We start from the raw sequence: 22,230 nt of genomic DNA on the forward strand, positions 1-22,230 counted from the left end.
GCGCGAGGAGGCAGCGAGGCTGATGGGGCCCGGTCACAGTCACAGCTGGCGCGCGCGCGCGCGAGGAAGCGGGTGTCACAAGCACGCGCGCGCGCGAGTACTGAGCCTACCGCGACCAAACGGCCACAACGAAGCCCTCCCCCCCCTACTGTTCTTATACCGGACCCCTGCGCGCAGACCCCCCTGCTCCCCTCTCCCCCTCTCCCTCACCACCGCACCTTCCCGCTGCCGAGCACCCGCCCGATGGACACCCCACAGCGCGACGGCGACACCCCTCCCCATCCTCCACTCACCCAACCTCCCCGTGCCGCGGTTCGCCGCCCGGCCCACCACCGAGCGGCGACACAACTCCCCCAGGAGAAACGCCGTGCGGCGACGACCGCGAACCGCACCCAACGCCCTGCCCCGGGCGCGGCCCGCGAGGTCAACACGAGCAACGAGAAGCTCGCGGAGGACGTCAGCAGCGACGACGATGAGGGAGACGGACAGGTATGGCGCACCAGGAGCGAACGAGAGAAGGAGACCCTCCGAGCCTTCTTCGGCGACGTCTCAGATCGTGAAGACGACGCCAACCGCATGTCGGACGGCACACCGACCCCCGGGCAGCGCAAGAAGGAGGGCGCACCGCGCGAGCCCTCCCCGGACCTCTTCGCCCCCGCCGCGCAAGCAGACGAGGACCCCTACGGGATGGGCAACACGTCCATGAACACGGACATGGCCTACAGCCTCGCTGAGAACGCGGGCCTGGACGACGTCCCGTTGAGTCAAACGGGTGTGAACCTCGTCCCTGTACGTGAAACATCAGCGGCACTCCTCGCCAGTACTAACCTGTCCCAGGTACAGCGCCAACCGGCCACCCAGCAGGCATCAATGGACGAGGACGCAGCGGAGGCGGCTCCCCACGGTGAGCCCGCAGGGGCGCTGCCTGAGGGTAATCCGAGGAAGAGAGCTCGAAGGGACTCTTCCGCGGGGCGTCCGCCCGAGCATGACGCAACGCCAGTATCACACGGCCCGCAGAACGGCGGGGGAAGTGTCGGCCCTCCCATCCAGCACAACCAAGGTGACCAAGCGTTCCAACAGGCTGAAGCGCTGCCGCCGTACGCCCCGCCGCCACCTCCCGCACATGCAATCATGCAACCGCCAATGGCCACGACCGCGCCCGGAGCTCCCGGAGCAGTGCACATGCCGGCACCAGTGTACCCGTACCCATACCCCCCGCAGGACCTCGCCCAGACGCGAACGCTGGCCACCATGCGGCTCCTGCACCAGCGCGAGATAGCGGCCGTCCTGGCTAAAAAGCTGAGGATCTCAGTAGAGCGAGCGGAGCACCTACTAGACGCACCATATACCGGCGAAGGAGGCGTCCTCTCCGTCCTCTCCAAGATGCCGGCGGACGCGTTCTGGCAGGGCAGCACGACGCCGTCCCCGGTCCCCGCGGCGACTAGGACGAGCCGCCAGCAGCTCGCAGCGCCTCCCAGCACGGGTCCCGCGCACCAGAACACTCGGACAGGACAGGGAAGGGCGGCGCGCCCACTCTCATCGGCATCCACGAACGGGGGCGGCCCGATGGGTCTTCCGATGGGCCCGAACAGAGCGCAGCAGGCGACGACTGCCCCGCAGCCCATCCCCGCCTCCGCAACGGGACCAACGAGAGACCCTAGGCAGAGGCCGCCGCGTCAGGCGAGTGTGGCGCATGCACCACTCCCCCAAACGCTCCCCGTGCACCCCCCTCCGCCGCTCGCACCCGCGGAGAACGCAGCCGCCGACTACGACATGGGCGACGACACGCAGTACGCGCACTGGCTCCCAGAGTTCCACAACGACGAACTAGCGGAGCTCCGTAGCCGCATTCCGGAGTGGGCGTTCCAGCCGCTCGGTGCAGAGGAGGAGGCATTGGACGGCGACAGGATGGACGAATACCTTGAAGACGCCCCCCCAGCGAGGACGGAGATCGAGTACTGGGAGGCTGTAGCGAGACTGGGCCTGTCCCAGATCCCTGGCGACCGCTTCCCCGAAGTGCACGAGCGCGAAGTCGGCGGCCGGCTCAGGAACTGCGATGAGACGGCGCTCGAGAAGTGGCTTACATGCCCGAAGACAAGACGCTGCCTCCTCACGGTCTTCGGGATCGGCAACATGGACGGCGACACGGTGGCGGCCATGCAAACCCGCATCGAGAAGATCCTCGAGGAGTTCCTCGGAACAGCCGCCTTCCGTCTAGACCCCCCGAAGGAGAACAAGCGTGGGATCCCGGCGAGCGAGGCCCCCAAAGCGTGGATGCTGTCGAACATCCCGAACCTGGCAAAAGAAATCATGCTGTTGGTCTTCGGGTGGTCGCACCAAACGGTCGCCTTCCACGTCTACGACGACGACGTTGACGAGATCCCGGACTTCGTGGCGGCACTACTAGGCGTCTCCCAGAAGAACGGCGACAAGATCCTCGCGGCGATCATCGAGGAGTTCGAGCAGGACACGATGATGGCGGCCCTGGAGGAGATCTTCCGCGTCGGCCCGAGGCAGTCAGCGGCGCAGCTCCGATCGCTCGCGAACGCGGCGATCGCCTCCATCCGCATCGAGCTCCGGTACGCGAACGCGGCGAACGAAGAATCCCCGCGGGTGGTGTACATCTACATGAAGACACCAGGTGCGGACCCGGCTAAGTGGGCTCAATGGCAGAGGGGCCTGCGCGGACACACCTGGTCTTTCGGAGCGGGCCGCGTCACGACGAGGCGCGGGATTGAACGCTGCAGCGGATGCCATGGCACGGACCACCAAGTCACCCACTGCCCCTACCTCGACAGGACGAAGGTACCGGGATGGCGCACCACCCCCCAGCACCGCAAGGACGACGCGCGCCAGCAGAGGGACGACACGCACCCCAGGTGCCCGCCGGGACGCGACACGGCACAACGTGACAGGCCGCGCAACGCACACGCCGGCCCGTCCCGAGTGAGGGACAACAGCAACGGCTGGCCTGACGACAGGCGCCCGCGGGACGCGAGGCGCGCCCAGGACGAGTACAGGCAGAGGGGCTACCAGGACGACGGCTTCTACCCCGACGACGACGACGACGCGGCAGGCGACGCCTGGGGCGCGCCGCAGAGGCCTCAGAAGTCACAGGGCCAGGGCACACAGCGGTCGCGCAACGGGCGTCGTTGAGACCGGCCGATGAATCAGGAATCTTGACAGTATGAATGTATCTAGCACTAGCAATCAGCACTATACCTTCTTGACGAAAAGCGGCGTGGAGTGATCGACCACGCGAACAAGCCGCAACAACCGTACAAGTACTCGTAACTGCCTCCAGAAGCAGCGCAAGGGGCTAGAACGGAGATCCACTGTGGCCCACATATACTGACTCAGAAATGGGGACAGGAAAGCGGCAGTGAGAATCGGAACTTAACGGCGGCCTATTTAGGCCTCGACGTGCCGTGCCGAGAGGCTGAAGCCAGAGGCTGGCCGGCCGACTGGACGACCCGGCAATCCTCGATGTGCATAGTCGCCCTCGGACGTGGGGATACACGTCCTTACTGTGTGTATTGGTTGCAGCACACAGGACACCTAGGCAACTACTGAAACGAACCAAATCTATAACAACTCCACATGGAATACACAACTGGCATTGGACGAACAGCGCCTCAACGGTGCCGGAGGGCCCGCGAGCCCGTTTGCCAACCGCGCGCCCCAGGAAGGCCCCGCTGAGACTGGCGGCAACGGGAATGAACCTCGGAACTCGGGCTTGCGACCGGGAGAACGAACCGCCTCGCGGCAGGGGAGTGTCCCGGTTGCAGGCCTCAGCGACGAGGGAGAACCCGCGACTGGGCGGGGGAGTGAGAACGAAAATGGAGGTGGACCACCGAGAAGAAGCGAGAACAACAGGAGAAGAAGGAACGCGAACAGACCGAAGAAGACGCGTGAAGAGAGGCTTGCGCAGAAGAGCGCCATACGTGTCGCGTCTCTGAATGTGAACGGTTTCGGCTCGCTTGCCCGTGATCACCCCGACAACAAATGGGGGAAGATGTACCGCATGATGACCGAACTGAGGATCGGCATACTCCTGCTCCAGGAGACGCACCTAACGAGCGAAAGAAGAGCTCACCTGCACAGGATGTTCGCCGACCGCGTGAAGATCTTTGCGTCGGAGCACCCGACGGCGCCGACACAGAGAGAAGGAGTGGCGATTGTGCTAAACAAGAAACTGATCAGCGCGAAAGGCGTCACGATGAAAGAGATCATACCTGGACGAGCGATACAAGTGGCTGTCCCGTGGAGGGGAGGTGACGTGCGAGAGATCCTGTGCGTGTACGCGCCGACGACGGAAGGAGCACTGGAGCGGCGAGACTTCTTCATTGAGCTGAAAGAGTTCTATGAGCGGCACTCAACACACCCGAAACCGCACCTCATGGCAGGCGACTTCAACAACGTCGAGGATGCGCTCGACCGTGTCCCGGTGCCCGCTGACGGCAGAGACGCCTCAGTCGAAGCCCTGGATGACCTGAAAGCGTCGCTAGGCCTCATGATGACGGATGGCTGGCGAGCTACAAACCCAACGGAGAGGGGCTTCACCTTCCAGCGCGGAGCGGGCCAGAACCTGTCGATGTCCAGACTAGATAGGATGTACATCCGCGGGGAGGAGCTGAAGTGGGCGAGGGAGTGGTCGATAACCCCGGTAGGAGTAAAAACGGACCACTGTCTGGTCTCGGTGCTCCTGACGACCCCCCACACGCCGGCGGTGGGCAAGGGCCGGCCGGTGTTCCCATTGTTCCTCCTCCCCGACAAGAAGCTCAAGGTGAAGATGAAGGAGAGAGGGATAGAGGCGATCCGTGAGTTGGAAGACATAGCTCGCCAAGGACGGACGGCGGCGCACAACCCGCAGCTGGTCCTGGCCAGGTTGAAGAAAGACTGGCTGGAGTCGGCGAGGCAGCGAGAGAAAGCGATTGTCCCGACCCTCACGAAGGAAATAGAGGCACGCGAAGAGCGCCTCGGCGTACTAAGACAGTGCGCGGCTCCCCTAGAGCGGGCGGTGGCAGAAGAAATGAGCGCGCTAACTGAGCAGTTGAGACAGATGAAGGCAAACCGAACTAGGCAGCAACAGAATGGGATGAGGGCGAAGCACAGACAGTATGGTGAGAGCCCGACGAAGTACTGGTCCCGTATGCACAGGACGCCTGCCCCGAGGGATCTCATCCCGGCGTTCGAGAAGGAAGGAGAAAGAACGAGCGCGGGCGAGAGAGTGTATGAGACTGACGCTGCTGCTATGGCGGAGATTGCGAGAGCGCACCATGATGGCATCCAGCGTGACGGCCCAGACGTGAGCGCACCGGAAAGAAGAGCAGCGGACGTGAATGAAGCCCTAGGCTGCATCACGGCTGCGGTATCGGAGGAGCAGGCGCGGGAGATGAGCGAGACGATATCCATCGGAGACTGCGATGTGGCGCTACGATTTGCGAAGTCGGGAACAGCACCGGGCCTGGACGGAATCCAATACGAGGTCTGGAAAACGATGCAAGCGCGATATATCGAAGACTCACGTCATCCGGCGAGGAAGGCATTTAATGCCCTCAGGGTCCTGCAGGCGGCCTTCCAGGACATCCAAGAGCACGGAGTAGTGGACGGGTCGAGCTTTGCGCAAGGATGGATGTCCCCAATCTACAAGGAGAAAGGGGAGCTGACAAAAGTGGTCAATTACAGGCCGATCACGCTCCTGAATACGGACTACAAACTCCTCACTAAGATCCTAGCCATGCGCCTCGCGGGCGTAGCCAGCGACATAGTGCACCCCGCCCAGGCTGGCTTTGTCCCGGGCAGACGCCTCCACAACCACACCCAGCTAGCCAGGATGATGCGGGAGTGGGCAGAAGTAACGGAGGAGAACGGAGCGATAGTAGCGCTTGACCAGGAGAAGGCCTACGACAAGATTGCTCACGACTATCTATGGCAGGTCCTCGACAAGTTCGGGATACCGAGTGAGTTCTCGAAGGTTATAAAGGCCCTATACGCGAGCGCGGTTACGTCGGTAGTCATAAATGGTGTCACGAGTAAGACGTACCGCATATACAGAGGGGTACGGCAGGGTGATCCGTTGTCGTGTCTGCTGTTCGATCTCGCCATCGAGCCCCTGTCGGCGATGATACGCGCCTCGCCGATTAAAGGGTTTAACATCCCGAACTCGACCACGACCTTGAAGGCAACTCTCTTCGCGGACGACACCACGGTGTACTTGGCCGAGGCGGACGACTTCAACATCCTCCAGCGTGTCCTTGACGTGTGGTGCTCCGCGGCGAAGGCGAAATTCAACATAGGAAAGACCGAGATCATCCCCATAGGATCAGAGGAGTACCGCTGCAGGATGGCTGCCACGTACGCCCAAACCGGAGCATGGCAGAACTACCCGAGAGGTGTTCATGTTGCTGCGGATGGAGAAGCGGTCCGGATCCTGGGCGCCTTCCTGGGGAATAAGGTCGAGCAATGTGAAGTTTGGACCCCAAAACTAGAGAAAGTCAGCAACGCCCTCCGCAAATGGAGAACGGGACACATGACGCTCGTGGGGAAACGCCTGGCGGTGCAGATGGTGGTTGGGGGTATGACCCAGTTCATGACCGATGTCCAACGGATGCCCGAACAAGTTGTAAAGCGCCTGACAAAGATGATTAGGGACTTCGTATGGGATGACAGACCGTACGCCCCGGTGGCGATGGACTACCTATGTCTCCCGCAAGAGCAGGGCGGTATCGGCCTCCTAGACATCGCGGCGAGGAACGAGGCGGTCGACGTGATGTGGCTGCGTGCGTACCTAACGACGGATGAACAGCGCCCCCTCTGGGCACTAGTCGCGGACGACCTGCTTGCCCGAGCGGCCCCAAAGGACACCGTCCTGAAGGAGCTGGCACTCCGCTCGAACACCTTCACTCAGCACTGGTCCCCCAAGCTGCGCGGGCTCATGCCGGAGCTCAAAGCCATCGTAGTGGCAGCAAAGAAGTGGGGGCTCCGACAGGAGGGCCTAGCCTTCTCAAGGAAGATCCTACGGTCCATGCCAATCTGGGACCATGCCCACAGCGACATCGTGAAGCTCCGCAGGATCTCCGGGCGCTCGAGAGCGACTGCGTGCCTGAAGAAGAACCACGGGGTGCGCACGGTGGGCGAGAGCGAGGAGCTGGCGACGGTACTAGAGGACCAGTCCCATTCAGGGACTGGCGCATGCGGCTGTGCCCACTGTGAGCTCAGGATAACAAGAGACCGCTGCAGCAATCCTCACCGATGCTACATGAGAGCGAAGCTTTTGCTCGACACGCTTAAGCCCAAATGGGACCCGAGAGGGCTGCACCAGGAAGACCACGAAGTGCACGTGCCAGAGGCTCCGGAAGGAGACGACGAATCGGTCTTCGACAGCAGGCTGACGACTGTGGGCGTTTTGAACGACACGTTCCGCATCTTCACGGACACAACTCCCCTGCACGAAGACCGCCTGGTACGCCCCCCCTGCCTGAGCGATGGCGCGATTACGGTGGCCACGGACGGCGCCTGCCTCGGCAACGGACACAGGAATGCGGTGGCGGGGGCGGGTGTCTTCGTGGAGAACGGGCACCACATGAACCAGGCAGTGCGGCTGCCGGCGCAACTGGAGCAAACCAACCAGACTGGGGAGATTGTGGCAACGCTGTTAGCAGTAAAGGCGGTGAATGCGACACACGAACTCACCCAGGAAACCGACTCTAAGTCAGTGATACAGTCCCTCACCACGCTGCGCAAACGGCACGAGGACGCGGGATACATAAACCAGAAGAACGCCAATATCACGCGGGCGGTACTCGCGGCACTGAGACTGAGGCGTGCCCCCACTCTGTTCAAATGGGTAAAGGGCCACAATGGTCACATCCGTAATGAGGGGGCAGACGCGCTGGCCGGACAAGCTGTGCGACAACAGGTGCATGGGGTGGTAGACCTCGAGATCCATCCCGCCCTGCGTGTCTCGGGCGCGAAACTAGCAACGATGACACAGAAGTTAGCATACACGGCTATAAGACAGAGGATAAATGAGAAGCTCCCAGCCCGTAGAGCCACGCGTGCTGCGATTGTGGCTATCACCGCGGACATCGAACGCATGACGGGGGCGGTGGTACGCGAGCAGACAATCTGGTCCTCTCTGTCGAAGAAGGTGGTAACAAGAGAATGCCGACAATTTATGTGGAAGGCCATACACGACGCGTTCATGATAGGGCGACACTGGCTGCGACCGTCTATGTCGGACAGGCTGCAGGAGCGAGCGCATTGCAGGATCTGCGGGGACGTGGACTCGATGGATCACATCCTCTTCCGCTGCACTGCGAAGGGACAAGAGCAGGTGTGGAGGCTCCTAGAAGAGACATGGCAGCTGACAGGATACACCGCGAGGGGTGTGTCGTGGGGCTCGACGATAGGAGCAGCATGCATACCCGTCGATGGCGAAGAAGGAAGTCGGAGCCGGTCACCGAGCAACTCGCTCTGGACAATCCTGGCGACAGAATCGGTGTATCTGGTATGGAAACTTAGGTGTGAGCGAGTCATACAAAACGAGGGCGCGGAATTTACGGAGGATGAGGTGATGAACCGATGGTACGCCACCATAAACGCCAGACTGAGCTTGGACCGCTCCTCGACGGCAAAATCACTAGGGGAGAAAGCTGAGGCCGTGGAAATGGTACGAGCGATATGGGAACCGATTGTACAGAGCGCAAACTCTCTCCCGACGGACTGGGTGGGGAGGAACGGGGTTTTAGTGGGTATTAGGCGGGCCAGAGAGCAGAATGGCTAGCCTGGAGTCCCACACGACGTGCGTAAAAGCATTTCCTCGTGGTAAGGTGATAGATATACAAACTAACCAGCGCTCGGGACCGGGGGTTACGAGACCTCTGGTCTGTGTGTCACCGACGTGTTTAGATAGTGCACGACAAGCCCCAATGGGGACCACTGCGTAATCTAAATATACGTTCTACCAAAAAAAGACATTGGTCCTCCGGGTAGGCTCGTGAAATAGCACCCTGCGGACAAACGTTGCTGACCCGCTGTTGACAACTGTGGTCTAGATTTGTGGATGCTTGGCGAGGCTCTGCTTCAAAATCAAGCAGCCTCACCCTAAACAAGTCTACGTGGTACTAGACGCTTCCGCGAACGGTGACGAGACGCACAAGGACGTCGACGACAAAGCTCAGTAATGGAGGCGCCCCCGGCGTCATCACGAACAGTCACGACTCGCCCGCCGCCTCCCCGATATAGGTTTTCTGCGGAAAAGAAACCGATCGAACAGTCGGCTGAACGAAAAGTGCGACAGAGGCTGGCCAGAAAGCGGAGAATATTCCCACCATATTATTCAGCGACCAGCCTCATCCAGCAGAGATCGCCGATACAACGTTCTCGCGTACTCCAGGCGCCCGGTCGTCCGCCCTCGCTCGCCCTTTAATAATTCTGTAGCACCCTTGCGTACACCGGATAACGTCTTTGACCAACAAGATGATGCGCCTCCCATCGATAGCGAGCACGTATAAGAGCACCCGCTCGGTGCTGGGCCTCCTCAACTCAACCCGCCCCGCACTTGCACACCTCCGCACTCGCACCTCCTTCCCCACACCCGTCCAATCCCGCACCAACATGTCTGGCTCCGCTGCTTTCTTCGAGGCCGTCAAGGCCCGCCGCTCGATCTACACCATCGGCTCCGAGTCCACCATCCCTGACGAGAAGATTGAGGAGATCATCGCGACCGCGGTCAAGCACGCGCCCTCCTCCTTCAACATCCAGAGCAGTCGCGTACGTCCAGCTCCATTCGCGCAAGCCCTTCTCCACTGACGCTGACCGTCCAACTTCAGGCTGTCCTCCTCCTCGGTGACGAGCACAAGAAGCTCTGGGAGATCACCCTGAACGTGCTCAAGGGTATCGTCCCCGCCGACCAGCTCCCCGCGACCGAGGGCAAGATCAACGGCTGCTTCGCCGCCGGCCACGGCACCGTCCTCTTCTTCGAGGACCAGGACGGCGTCAAGGACCTCCAGACCCGCTTCCCCCTCTACCAGGACCGCTTCCCCACGTGGTCCGAGCACGCTAGCGTAAGCCGTCCGCACCCCGCATACCAACCCGCACCGATGCTGATGCGCATTCCGATGCACAGGGTATCCTCCAGTACATCATCTGGACCGCGCTCGAGGCGGAGGGCCTCGGCGCCTCCCTGCAGCACTACAACCCTCTCATCTCCGCGCAGGTCCTCGATACCTGGAAGCTCCCCACGTCGTGGGTGCTCGTCGCGCAGCTGCCCTTCGGCAAGCCGACCGCGCCCGCTGGCGAGAAGACGTTCGAGCCCATCGAGGGCAAGCGTTTCCTCACCTTCGGCAAGCAGTAGACGCATTATCGTAGGGGCATCGGCATAAGGCTGTCTTAATGTACTGTAGATGGAGTGTACTTTTATTCACAGGTTAATCCCTTCGTGTCACTATCAGGCATGGGTTTGCGCATTCAGCGAGACTATCCGTTACCAGCCGTCCTCGTGGTTGTCGGTGACCTCCAGACTGCAGTCAACTTGTGCCTGAGAACGCACGCGAACGTTCCGCGCATGGCGTTTTAGCAGGTCATGCGCTCATCCGAGATCGCCTATCACGAGCTTCGTGAGTACACAACCACCAATTCCATCCTTCGGCCCCCTGCTTTAGCTGGAACCTCGCTTACCGTCATGGCAGCATTTATCAGATGGACATGCGGGCGTAGAGCCGCGGCACTCGTGCGGCCAGATGAAAGAACCTAGGCCCGGGCTATCCTTCGTGGTGAGGATACTCTGAAAACGAGCGAGTGCGTAGTTCTCTTTCATTCGATGCCATAAGACTACAGCACTCTCCCTTAGCGGATTATGTAGAGGTGTCACCGCGACCCCCATACGTCTCGAAAGCTGGCCGTGCGCACGGCATCGCAACCTCATCCATAATGGGGTCTCGTCGGTCGACTCTCGCCGTACAATGTACGTCATACATTGCGGTGTCGTACACCTGGGCCCAGGATCCTACCTTCGTGTCCTGGCGCGGGCGCCGTGTTACGACTCAACTGGACCCTCGACATCGCCACACGGCTCGCCTCCCACACCTCCGTCGCACTCTGGATTGACGCAATCTGCCTCCACCAAGACGACGACGAAATCGAGGCGGAAGAGCTCCCTAAGATGGCGGATATCTACCGCGGTGCGATAGTGGTGCTCTCCCTCGTCGACGTTGACCCGCAGACTTGCACCGTGGTGCAGTGTGACGCGCAGCTCTTCAAGCCTCACCCAGCATACGACGCTCTCCACGCCATAGACATTTACGGATTGTACATGTTCGCCAGCGCAGCGGAGAGCAAAACCCTGGGGGCGCAGCTAGCGACATGGCCGGCGCGCTATCGCACACTCGGAGGGTTGAGTTCATGAACTACTCCCTCATGGCTGCGCATGAGTGGCTAGGAAGACAAAGGGCTAGAGGGCGCCCGGGCTTGACCGTCGTCTCTTGACAGGCTGGCGATGCGGTCATACCGGTCACTTTGGCGTTCTTGACGGCTATGGCAGCTCAGATGTCGGCGGACAAAGCTAGGGTTCCTGTAGGTATTGCATGTACAGCAGAAAGATAGAGGTAAGAGCACTGTCGCTGTGGATATCATCCCACTCGCGGTACATGTCCGTGCTGTCGCGCTGCTTATACGGAGAATGCGCAGCGGGTCTGGTGAGGGGCTGACCAAAGTCGTTTTATGAAAAAGCACACGCTATCTAAGGGAACGTCACGACTCAGCATGACTATACGAATATACAAGTAAGGGATGTGAATTACACGTCGCACGAGTCTCAAGATCACAGTAAGGTGATAGTGGTTCGCTCCTCGGCATAGGTGAAAGCAAATACGGGGGTAATACACTGGGATTAATAGCGGTCAAACGGCCAGATCGATCCTCTGTGAGAGCTATTAGCTGTCATCCTGGTGCTGACAAAAAAAGATAGGGCACGCACCCACACTCTCACAAGCCCACCGTGTCGGGGCGCGTTATTCGAGCTAAACGGCACAGTTTTAAGGTGCCCATGACCTCAGCCCAATGGCTGGGGTGCTCGGCGATGCTAGGGCCGCCGGCGTCCTCTTTTTCGCGGGATCCTTCGATGTCGATTCTGGGGAACAAACGGTCCAGGACCAGCGCCGCCATCTGCGTATTTGTGGAACGAAAGCGCTTCGCTGAGAGCAAACGCAGCGGATGGCTGGACAGCGGGTACGCGATCACGTCCTCCAATGAGGCCTCGGGCACGAAAAGAGACGTCAGGGAAAGGCGATCGAGTTTGGGGCAGCAAGTAGCGAGCGCGGCAAGTGCGTTGGTGCTCGGCGTGACTATAGGAGGGTAGGCGTGGTTGTTCTCGACTTCGTCGGCCATCCACAACAGGCTGAACGTTCGCAGACGGGGCCACGCTTCGGCGAGCATGCGGAGCAGTGTGTCTGGCACTCCGTGATCAGCGCAGGCTACATCGATGGTGATGGTGACATGATGCAGGAGCCGCAAAGACGCCAGCGGCTTTAGCATCCGAGATAGCGTGTCCGCAGACGTGGAAAGCTCATCGGCGTCGTCTGGGGATATCCTCCAATCGAATTTGGCTAGTCTCGGCAGGTTTGCGGCAACGGCCTCGGAAGTTGCGATCCACTCGTCAACGGTGCAGCCGCCACCCCCGTGGGTGAGGTCTAAATCGCGGAGAGAGGAGGGGTTGCATGTCGCAAAGAGTTTCTGTACTCCACCGGTGTCGGTGACAATAAGCTTCCTGAGCCGCTTGAAACCATGAAAGGCGGGAAGCGGGTCAGCATACATGTCGACAGCGATCGACAGAAAGTCGAGCTCTGGGAGGCGAGAAAGAATATGGAGTTCGGTTGCGCCATGGCCGTCTGCCATACCGTAAAATTGCTGAAGTTTGAGCTGCCGGAGTTGTCCAAGAGTAGTCAAGAGCGGCACATGGCGAAGAAAGTCCAGATTGCCAGTATGCAGGATGAGGTGCGTTATCCTGGTTGAGACTGCGAAAACATGGCGGAAGAGAGCATTCACAGCATCCTCCCACTCGGAGACATCCGTCACGGCTTTGTAGTTGTAGTCGATGGTGAGATGTTCTAGAGCAGGCGTCGCAAGAAGAAGGAGCTCTGTACTCCAGGCGGATGCCAAGGTCCACCGCAGATGCCGGAGAGACGGGAGTAGCGGCCTGCCACGGCTGAGCCGTTCCAAGTAGATCCAAGTAGGTGGAGCGATCTCCGGTGGGTTTTTTGCGTTGGACCACCTCAGTCTGGAGACGAAGGCAGAATAGTGGCAGAATCGTGCCCATTCGTCTGTAGGGACGGGCCCGGAGAGTATCTAATAGGAAACTAATCAGCTTTCTCAGACGCACAGTACTGGCTCGTGATCACACTTACATATGTAGCGGGTTTCGCAGGCATACCGGCGTCAGTTGGATCTTGAGTGACCAGCACGAATGATGATAATAGGCGTAGGAGTGGGAACATAGATGGGAGGCTTGACCATAAGATCTTCGTTGCGACATAGTGCGAGGATTTGCATACACGAGCCAATCGAGCGAGTAGCCGACGATCTTCCCTGGTTTCGGATTTCTTCGGATGCAGCGGTACGATTTCAAGGAGTATGTCAGCGCAAGTCATCGCTCGGGATGACGCCAACATTCTGGCGTTCCACCGCGGTCGAATCCAGCGGACCAACGGTAGCTACTGATGGCACGAGTGGCTGCGTTCTGCGCAGTGACACGGACAGTGGGTGAGTAATCGTGTTCCGCGTTGTAGCATGGTAATGTACTAACGCAACGGGGACGTACACGTCCCAGCGAAGAATATACGTGAAACGTCGGTAGTGGTGGAAGCTAAGGGATGATCGCGGCGAGTCTTGAGCTTGGATTCTTAACCGAGGGGATAACGCTTTGATGGTGTGATACAGCTTGATTTTCAAGGGCAATTGGCACAGTGGTAGCGCGCACGCTTCGCATGCGTGAGGTCCAGGGTTCAATCCCCTGATTGTCCATGTTTTTCCTATCGCAAGATAGGCGAGTCCCTACGCAGCCATCCCTCCTACGACGTTGTCGCACATGTAAGTGCTCATTCGGTGCAGACGTACGTCTGACAGTTGGCAAATAATATTTATGGAAAGATTCCGACCCCATACATGTGCACCGCGGCCAGACACCTTCACCCTCGCCCGCTACGTACGCTCAGAAGCGTTTCCCGTCCGCAAACATCGCGCCGTACTTGGATCCAGGCCCGAAGTTCGCCGCAATGCGCTGGTTCGTCTGGCGCATGATCCACCACTTGTAGATCTGCACGCCGATGGCGAACACGACGAACGCGAGGAAGAGCTTCCCGATGAGCCCGAAGAAGAACATGATCCAGGCGAGGGGACCCGAGGAGGTGGCGGCACGCTTGGGGGCCTTCGCGCCGGTGAGCTTGTCGCGCTGCGCGTCGGGGCTCGAGAGCACCGCGGAGTACGTCGTGACGCTGATGATGCTGAAGGAGGGGAGAGGGTGAGTGGATGGTCGCACCGTGGGCAGAGTAGTGGGCGTACTCGTGGTTGTCGGTGACGTCGCCGGTCATGGCGGAGAAGCCGACGTAGGGCGCGAGCGGGAGCGTCAGGCCCCTGACGGTGAAACAGTCGGTCCACTCATCCCCTGGGGCGTCGAGAATGGTCAGAAATGATCCTAAGGGCGGGCAAAGGCACGCTACTCACAGGCCTTGTACTGCATCTTCACGTTGAGGTACTGGTCGCGGAGGTACGTAATCTTGAGCTTCGTCGCAACGTTCGTCCGGCGGTAGTTGCCCTATCAGCACCAGAGGTGAGCGGACTCGAGTGCTGCTAGCAGTCCAATACTCACAGAACACGCGCCGATGCTGCTACCTTCGCCGTCGTGCTCCTGGTCGTATTCCGTCTTGCCGTCACCTAGCATAGCGGTGACACGCGGGAATGCGTAGGGGTGCCGCGAGTTGGCATACCTAGAAAGGTATCAGTGAGCGTTTGTCAGAGCCGCGCAGACTGCGCCACGTACGTGTCAAGGAAGACGCCGAGGCCTTCGAACTTGTCTGCGCCGCCGCCTTTGGGTCAGCACATGGCGACGATACACAGTCTGCCCAAGAAGACTCACCGATGCTACCGAATACGGGGCCGGGCTGGGCACGCTCTTTTGTCACCCAGATAGCAAGCCCATCACCAAATAAGTGGTTGTTGTCACCAGAGATCTGTAGATGTTGGTGTAAGCATCCAGCGGTGTCTTCGCACAGACTTTGCAGAGCGCACCTTGAACTCAACCTCGATCACGAAGTTGGATGCGGAGAGTGGTACGCGCGACCACAGCCAACCCTAGAGGACGGTAAGGTCTACAAAACACTACCGCGCTGCAAATACCGCACACACCATCTGAGACGGGACCTGCCGAGTCAGGCGGATGTGCTTGTTGGTGTTCTGGATACAAATGAGTTTGTTGTTCTGGTTCGCAATCTCAACTGATACATACGACGTAGGCATCGCCGCCAAAGTCCCACCACCTGCAAGATAGTCAGTTTCGTATCCAGTGAGCTTCGGAAACGGGCTAATCACCTATTTTGGAGGTCTTGGTCGATGTATGGGGGGTATATTGAGTGTGTCCGCAGAGACACAGTCTGGAGAGAGGGTCAGCAATCTTCTCATTATGGCGAGAAACATTTGTACGCAAGTTTCCAGACATAACACAGGTTAGACGTAGCGTTGTGGCCGCGTTCTAAACCAGTTACGAGGACAGGCTCAAAGATACCTTAACATTATTCGTGTGACACACAACCGAAGCATCCGTCAGCGGCTACCCTGCGCCTCATCTTACATGGAGGGCTTGTCGATTAGGCAGTTAAACCTTGGAGTCGGATCCTTGGCCGGACCCAAGCCGACCACCAAGAGAGGGCCAATGTGCTCTTGCGAACCTTCGGGGGACGGGACCTCCATTGAAGCCCATGAGCACCCGCGCTCGCTGGTAGCACATCCCTCCCAGGCGATTCCTATGGGGCGGATTCCTCAGCACATCATGACGGTCTGGGGCACGTTTGTTGGCATATATTCAGCAAACGTTCCCCAGACATATGCCAGGACGAGCGATCGCCCGCCGTGCGGGTGATTAACAATCCCCCCTTCCGCGCCCACATTTGTCCTGCGCCACATTTTGCACAGTAGGCGTTGACGCGGTCCTGCCGCCCGCGTGTTCTGCCAGCAATACGTGCAATGAACATACACTGCGGTACAGACCCTCTTATCTCAATCACCCTCACAAGCAGATCGGCCCTTCATGAAAGCTCTGCCCTCTCTTGCGGCGTTTTGGGGTGCATTCCGGGTACGATTCGGAGTAGGCAGGTACTCACCCGGTCAATAGTCCTGTTCGCAAGCTTCGACTTGTCATCGAGCGCAGCTAGAATACCCAATGGTAGCAGCACGAGACCATATAGCAGTCCTTTGAAGAACATGGCGTTTCTCCGTAAAGCGGTTCAAGAGTGCCCGAGGAGTCCAATAGCTTCGACAGCGTGTGTCAGAGCTCCACCGACGCGAGGGGGTTGTCCAGATAGCAAAAGAGCGTAGCAAGGCTGGGCAGCACGTAGAAATACAACAGGCAAGTGCTGGCAGCGAGGAGAACACGTTCTGTGGTGGCGGTGAGGAGGTGACCGGTGAGAACGTTATGCACGTAGGGTACTCCGGGGTCCTTAGATATCATCGGGAGCAGTACAAGACCCCGATCAGCCTAACTCCCAACAAAACTTGACCTTTCCTCGACTGGCCTCTTCCTTCTCCTCTGTCGAGTACACAATGCATGCTCGAACTAACTACCACCGTGACGTACTACCGAGTCTGTGGCAGCTTTGACACAAACAACTACTCACTGGGACTTCCTACACAGTGAGCTATCTGCCCTCGTAAATGAAGCCGCTAATCCTCTCTCCCTGGCAGGCATCGCGCGGCTCGTCATGTTTTAAGCGTTGAGCAGTAGTCCTATGGAACACGACTCGCGCGTTCTTACAAGGACTCTAGTCGGCTTAATTCTACGCTATGTGACAATCAATCTTTGCCTGACCGGACGGCCTCATGGGCTGATCTGCGATCGACCAAACTGAGGATTGGAAAACGTATATGAATACTTGCAGTCCCGGTCTGGATCCCTCCCGAAAGGCTTCGATTCTTGGAGTAGTATGTTGGTGAGTGCTTGACTGAACGTATCGCACTGTATCGATATGCTGAGATAGCGATCGCATAGGACATCCCCTTGACTTCAGGACGCTGTTCAATCTTTCTCAGCGTCGCAGAATAATGGCTGGAGGACGCAGTCTCTTCTTTGTCTTGTTAAATCTGCTGGCGTTTCTCTGGAATCTGAACTGGTTGCCTGGGGACTGCCATATTGCTGTACGAGTCCAGTGAGCCTAGTAGGGCTGTGCCTGTCGGGATCTGCGGCCTAACAGCAACTAACAACGCTTCTACGCATCTGCCGTTAGCCAGCAAGCTGCTTTCCGTCTTTTCTGCTCTACACCAACTCTATGGGCACAACAAAAGCTCGCACGACGTCAAACCCTCTTCTTCTCTATCACAGATGTCTTCCAATCTCATGAAAAAGCCCGCGACACCATTTTATCGATCGCGGATAACAGAGCGCTACGCATCAGCGATTCAGTCGTTCCTGAGCGACGTGTCGTTCCGCGCCTGCCTGTCGTCGGAATCAACCTCGGTGCGGCACGTATGGGACACGGCGACACCGCATTATGGTTCTTTACGCTACTGATGACAACACCGCCCGAGGACGATCGGACATGCTGCGCACGCCACGCTCTACCGCAGTGCATATAATCAGGCAGTCCCAGCGTCGCGAGAAGCTTTCCCCAGCAGCTAGATGCAAGTCACTTAGACCCACAGTCCTTGATTGTCCATTCCTTTCTCAGGTGAGTTGACAGCAGTGTTAGAAGGCGGCAGTACTGACATACAGTAAACATGTCCAGTCGATCCTTACACGATGTGGCTGTTAAGCACAGAAGATGCAGTACTCAAGTACTTTAACGGACCCGAGGACGTGAAAGGCGGCTACGCCATCCTCTCGCACGTTTGGAAGAAGCAGGAGCAGTCCTTCCAGGAAGTGCAGGGCCTCCTCTACCAAGACGGCGTCCCGCGCAGTCGTGCATCCGCCAAGCTTCGCGAGTGCTGTGCGCTCGCCGAGGCGCACGGCTACCAGTGGCTGTGGATCGACACCTGCTGTATCGACAAGACGAGCAGCGCAGAGCTCTCCGAGGCCATCAACTCCATGTTCGACTGGTACGCGCGCGCACAGGTCTGCTACGTCTACCTGCACGACGTCCCGAAGCACGAGTCGCCCGCTGCGCCCGGGTCTGCGTTCCGCGGGAGCGAGTGGTTCACGCGCGGGTGGACGCTGCAGGAGCTCATCGCGCCCGACTCCGTCGTCTTCCTTTCAAAGACGTGGACCGTTTTGGGGACAAAGGCTGCGCTCGCGCGGGTGCTCGGGGAGGTCACCGGCATCGACGCGGACGTGCTGACGTTCCGCCGGAAGCTGTCGGACATCAGCGTCGCGCGCCGTATGTCGTGGGCCGCGGGGCGACGCACGACGCGTATCGAGGACCAGGCGTACGCGCTCATGGGCATCTTCAACGTCAGCATGCCGACGATCTATGGGGAGGGTCGCCGCGCGTTCCAGCGTCTGCAGGAAGAGATCATCAAGCAGTCGCCCGACCAGACCATCTTCGCCTGGGGTGACAGAGTCCCAATATCTGCGCTCCCACTCTCAACAGGAGAGAAGGTTTCGCCCCGATCTCGGGACCCCGAAAGTTACCTGCTCGCGCCGTCGCCAGCCGCGTTTGCCCATTCTGCAGACATGGTCCCTGTGCCCATGGACGTCGCGATAGAGACCGCGTCTGCCATTTTTCGCGGTAGCAAATTAGTACGAAGTCGCATCATGTCTTCTACATTCTTATACTGATATTCGCTGTACTAGCACGCCATGCGGGAACTGCTTCGAAAACGGCTTGGGCACACGGAGAACCCTCGCATGCAAGTACCAGAGTTCACCGTGACGAGCCACGGGATACGCTGCCGCCTCCCCGTCATCGAAGACCGCGCAGGCGACGGATCGTTCAGCGTCGGCGTGCTCGCGTGCCAGCATGTCTGCAACGACACCGGCATCCGCACAGGCATCGGCCTCGTCCTGCAGCGCACCGAGGCACCAGGTAACAACGCCAAGTCCGCACAGTACTACGCTGGCCTCCCCTCCCACCTCAAGGCCGACAACCTGAACCAGCAGCCGCTCAAGCGCCATCGGCTCCTCATCATCAACCCCGCCGCACACGACCTCGCGCCAGCACGCGCCCGCCGCCTCGCCCTCAAGTGGCGGAAGCTCTATCTCGCACAGCCGCCCCAGCGCAGCAGCGGGCCCGCGCGCGTACGGACCATTCCGCTCCGCTTCCTCTTCCCCGCCTGGCTGCTCGTCGAGCTCGACAAGCGCGGGTTCCGCGCCGCGCCGGCACCCGCGGGCGACAAGGAGCGGCCGGCGGCGCTGCGCACGCCCGTGCTGTACACGCGCTGGCACATGCGCAGCGTCGTGTTCGCGAATGCGGTCACGGGCGAGGCGTTCGCAGTGCAGCTCGGGCGGTGCGAGGACGCGCTGTGGGCGACGGTGTCGTTCACGCCCGCGTGGGGGTCGTCCTCGACGTGCGCGGCGGAGGACGAGGACGAGGAGCCGGAGGAGGAGGCGTACCCGCTCGAGGTGCACCAGTACACGTCCCCGGACGAGTGCGAGCGGCACCACATCAGCTGCTGGCCGGACGGGTCAAAGACGTTCGGCGACGCGGACAGGTCTGTGCGGCTCACGTTCAGTCGTCGGCAGCAGGAGCCGGACGACCTGTACGTCGTGGACGTGCAGCTCGCGGGGCGTGTGTATACGCGCATTCGCCGGGTCGGACGCGTCTTCCACCCGGAGCAGATGGACGTTGAGCAAAGTCCCACACTCGAGTTGGGTGGGGTCTTTAGCTGAACGTCGTCTCGCACGCAGCTTTCATACGCCCCGCGTCTTCAAGCAACATACTCCGGCAGGTCAACTGCGCATGCAAACATAGCCATCGCACCATGACGGGGCGCACGAACCGTCATCCATTCCGACCAAACATACGACGCACGCCCATTGGAGGACGTTGTAGGAGCAATATCGGGTACACGAGACCGCGTGGCGAGTCCACCAAGCCAAAGGAGTCCGTGTATGCGCAAGTAGCTGGGATGCTCGACGTGTTCTAGGGCACAACATGGTCAGGAGCGCGAAAACACGACGTGAATGCATTACAAGAGTGAAGCTTTCGTAACCTATATACCGAGGGCGTAGGGCTCGGAAGCGTCGGAGCGCGCGCTGCGCAGTCGTAGCCGTGCCATCAACCAAGATGGCAAACGCAATACATTATTTTCGGAGCGCAGACAACTATGCAGGGAGCTCAAACTTCTGTCCTTGCAGAACCCTAAAAGATCCGTCGGTCAATAAGCCCCAGTGCGCGTCGAGCGGGAAGAGACGTACTTCGTAAAGTATACGTAGAAGAAGTCCAGGTAGAGCGCGGTCTGGACGATGCCCGCGGTGACGGCAATGGGGTCGACCATGTCCTCCGTGAAGTACCTAGCGCGAACGCGTCCAGTCCGGGCGCCTCAGTATACACACAAACGCCGTGCACGCGACACGTAGCAGATGACGTACCGGTAGATCCAATTCGGGATGTAGAGTGCCCTGTACGCGCCAAGTGCGGCGAGGTAGTGTGTGGTGATTGTCTCCGCCTCGCCCGTGCGCTGGAGCATGAAGAGCTGTGGCAGGATTGCGGTTGCCTCTAGGAAAATGGAGAAAGACCAGAGCAGCTCGGGGATCGTGAAGCGGTAGTGGAAGAGCAGCGAGAGCACGACGCAGGGGCCGAGCAGGTACTCCACGCGGAACGTGTCTATGGAGGGGTCGTGTGTTGGCCTGCCCAAGACACGCGAAGACGTTGTGAGACGGTGGATATGGGGGGTTGATTGAAGGTGGCGTCAGGAATAGCACGAAGCGCAGTAAAGAGGGCGCGCACCGGTACTTGTACTTCATGAGGTAGAGGATGTAGCAGCTACTCGCGATGAAGAAGACCTTCATCGTGAAGTTGTAGAGGGACACCCATTCGTAGAACAGGTCCAGGTAGCGTGCGATGAATACCGTGGCGTACAATGCCTGGGTCTTGAACGAAATGCCTGTTTGTCCGCGTCAGGACGTCGTTTCCTCCATTCTTCATCACCTCTTCCGCCACAGGTGCCATGTACCCGGTAGGACAGAACATACCTCGACATGACCGCGTTGACTGGATCTTCTGCAACAAAATGAGTATCGACGCCAAATGGGAGAGGTCCCCTGCGTCCGCCAGCGTGAGTGTGCGAGCATATACAACTCTGCATATATGCGTACCAAGCAGCCTAAATACGTTCATGTTGCCAGACGAAGAGAGGTGCGGAGGGAAGAGGAGGAACGGCGAGCAGAAGGGAGATGACGACGAGCGCGAATGGGCGAGCGACGTGTAAAGCCTCAAAATAAGCGCCCTCGTGAGAATCAGAAGGTCAACATATTCAGTATCCCAAATAGGCTTATAGAACAACTTAACATGTATTAATTGACCTTTCCTCCCTCCTCCCGGCTCGCCGTCGCCTTTGTCGTCCTTGTCTTCATCATCGTCTTCATTCTCGCCACTCCCAACAATCCTCGTTGCCTTCCCGTTTGATAGCAGCCCGCCGCTGCCACGACAATATCGTCTTAGACACTAATTGCAGCGCATAGGATCAATCATCGAGCCAGTGAAGGTATTACGGGTGCAGCTCCAGCGTAGGTGCGCCCACCTGCTCGAAGTTAGCCCGCTGATACCTTGAACTATGTTCCAGCTCTAAACTGCGTGCATATATAGACTAGTCGTCAATGCTAGCTAAGGGCACATGCACTGCAGCAGGCACGGTGACCGCGCAGGCTGCCGTGCTACACAACGTGGATATCCTCTACGAGATAATCGCACACTGCGCAAGTCTACAAGGATATCGGGACCCTCACCTTGGACGACAACACTTCGTATCCTTAGCCAGGGTATCCAAGTTTTTCTATCATCCCGTCGTCGAATTTCTCTGGTGGAATCTTCCCTCTCTTCACCCACTTCTCCTTCTCCTCCCAGAATATGAAAGATCCTATCGAGCACA

The 22,230-nt window shown here is 59.1% G+C and overlaps 7 protein-coding genes and 1 non-coding gene across 8 annotated transcripts; 5 read left to right on the forward strand and 3 right to left on the reverse strand.

Annotated features, from left to right (window-relative positions):
• Positions 1–243: 243 nt before the first annotated feature.
• On the forward strand, positions 244–3,156 carry TRAVEDRAFT_52077 (uncharacterized protein; the record flags this gene model as incomplete). Its single annotated transcript, XM_008044628.1, has 2 exons — positions 244–789; positions 844–3,156. The coding sequence occupies 2 exons, from the start codon at positions 244–246 to the stop codon at positions 3,154–3,156; spliced, it is 2,859 nt and encodes a 952-aa protein (XP_008042819.1).
• Positions 3,157–4,027: 871 nt separating this feature from the next.
• On the forward strand, positions 4,028–4,963 carry TRAVEDRAFT_132675 (DNase I-like protein; the record flags this gene model as incomplete). Its single annotated transcript, XM_008044982.1, has 1 exon — positions 4,028–4,963. A coding segment is annotated over one exon (936 nt), but the record flags the coding sequence as incomplete, so codon positions are not given.
• A 1,161-nt stretch (positions 4,964–6,124) lies between these two features.
• On the forward strand, positions 6,125–8,052 carry TRAVEDRAFT_39824 (uncharacterized protein; the record flags this gene model as incomplete). Its single annotated transcript, XM_008044483.1, has 2 exons — positions 6,125–6,675; positions 8,046–8,052. The coding sequence occupies 2 exons, from the start codon at positions 6,125–6,127 to the stop codon at positions 8,050–8,052; spliced, it is 558 nt and encodes a 185-aa protein (XP_008042674.1).
• Positions 8,053–9,621: 1,569 nt separating this feature from the next.
• On the forward strand, positions 9,622–10,360 carry TRAVEDRAFT_133057 (Nitroreductase; the record flags this gene model as incomplete). The annotated part of the gene is made up of 3 exons (XM_008044983.1): positions 9,622–9,777; positions 9,837–10,070; positions 10,133–10,360. The coding sequence occupies 3 exons, from the start codon at positions 9,622–9,624 to the stop codon at positions 10,358–10,360; spliced, it is 618 nt and encodes a 205-aa protein (XP_008043174.1).
• A 1,339-nt stretch (positions 10,361–11,699) lies between these two features.
• Positions 11,700–13,549, reverse strand: TRAVEDRAFT_66774 (uncharacterized protein). The gene is made up of 3 exons (XM_008044984.1): positions 13,407–13,549; positions 11,981–13,347; positions 11,700–11,924 (listed from the first exon to the last, which is right to left on the reverse strand). Exons 1-2 carry the CDS (start codon positions 13,494–13,496, stop codon positions 11,989–11,991), a joined length of 1,449 nt encoding a protein of 482 aa, XP_008043175.1. The 5' UTR covers positions 13,497–13,549; the 3' UTR covers positions 11,700–11,924; positions 11,981–11,988.
• Positions 13,550–13,950: 401 nt separating this feature from the next.
• On the forward strand, positions 13,951–14,022 carry TRAVEDRAFT_t178. Its single transcript has one exon. It is a non-coding gene; the product is annotated as a tRNA-Ala (tRNA).
• Positions 14,023–14,093: 71 nt separating this feature from the next.
• Positions 14,094–16,633, reverse strand: TRAVEDRAFT_173564 (legume-like lectin). Its single transcript, XM_008044985.1, has 11 exons — positions 16,374–16,633; positions 15,586–15,647; positions 15,503–15,533; positions 15,403–15,450; positions 15,286–15,348; positions 15,134–15,227; positions 15,038–15,071; positions 14,867–14,984; positions 14,722–14,812; positions 14,560–14,662; positions 14,094–14,501 (listed from the first exon to the last, which is right to left on the reverse strand). Exons 1-11 carry the CDS (start codon positions 16,473–16,475, stop codon positions 14,210–14,212), a joined length of 1,038 nt encoding a protein of 345 aa, XP_008043176.1. The 5' UTR covers positions 16,476–16,633; the 3' UTR covers positions 14,094–14,209.
• Positions 16,634–18,008: 1,375 nt separating this feature from the next.
• On the reverse strand, positions 18,009–21,522 carry TRAVEDRAFT_154239 (ER lumen protein retaining receptor). Its single transcript, XM_008044986.1, has 7 exons — positions 21,458–21,522; positions 21,335–21,403; positions 21,090–21,246; positions 20,732–20,989; positions 20,558–20,653; positions 18,995–20,501; positions 18,009–18,940 (listed from the first exon to the last, which is right to left on the reverse strand). The coding sequence occupies exons 1-6, from the start codon at positions 21,477–21,479 to the stop codon at positions 20,465–20,467; spliced, it is 639 nt and encodes a 212-aa protein (XP_008043177.1). The 5' UTR covers positions 21,480–21,522; the 3' UTR covers positions 18,009–18,940; positions 18,995–20,464.
• Between the last annotated feature and the right edge of the window lie 708 nt (positions 21,523–22,230).

This window comes from Trametes versicolor (genome assembly GCF_000271585.1).
Source record: "Trametes versicolor FP-101664 SS1 unplaced genomic scaffold TRAVEscaffold_11, whole genome shotgun sequence".
NCBI classification, from domain to species: Eukaryota; Fungi; Basidiomycota; class Agaricomycetes; order Polyporales; family Polyporaceae; genus Trametes; species Trametes versicolor.

Bases quoted from the DNA above. Each gene is read 5' to 3' on its own strand.
- TRAVEDRAFT_66774 (XM_008044984.1), bottom strand. From the start codon at position 13,496: ATGTTCCCACTCCTACGCCTATTATCATCATTCGTGCTGGTCACTCAA. The intron at 13,348-13,406 runs GTAAGTGTGATC...GTTTCCTATTAG, and splicing joins CTGCGAAACCCGCTACATAT to ATACTCTCCGGGCCCGTCCC.
- TRAVEDRAFT_173564 (XM_008044985.1), bottom strand. From the start codon at position 16,475: ATGTTCTTCAAAGGACTGCTATATGGTCTCGTGCTGCTACCATTGGGT. The intron at 15,648-16,373 runs GTGAGTACCTGC...CCCTCTCTCCAG, and splicing joins CGAACAGGACTATTGACCGG to ACTGTGTCTCTGCGGACACA. The intron at 14,663-14,721 runs GTGAGTAGCGTG...TCGACGCCCCAG, and splicing joins GAAGATGCAGTACAAGGCCT to GGGATGAGTGGACCGACTGT.
- TRAVEDRAFT_154239 (XM_008044986.1), bottom strand. From the start codon at position 21,479: ATGAACGTATTTAGGCTGCTTG. The intron at 21,247-21,334 runs GTATGTTCTGTC...GCGGACAAACAG, and splicing joins GTCAACGCGGTCATGTCGAG to GCATTTCGTTCAAGACCCAG. The intron at 20,502-20,557 runs GTACGTCTCTTC...CGGATCTTTTAG, and splicing joins TTCTACGTATACTTTACGAA to GGTTCTGCAAGGACAGAAGT.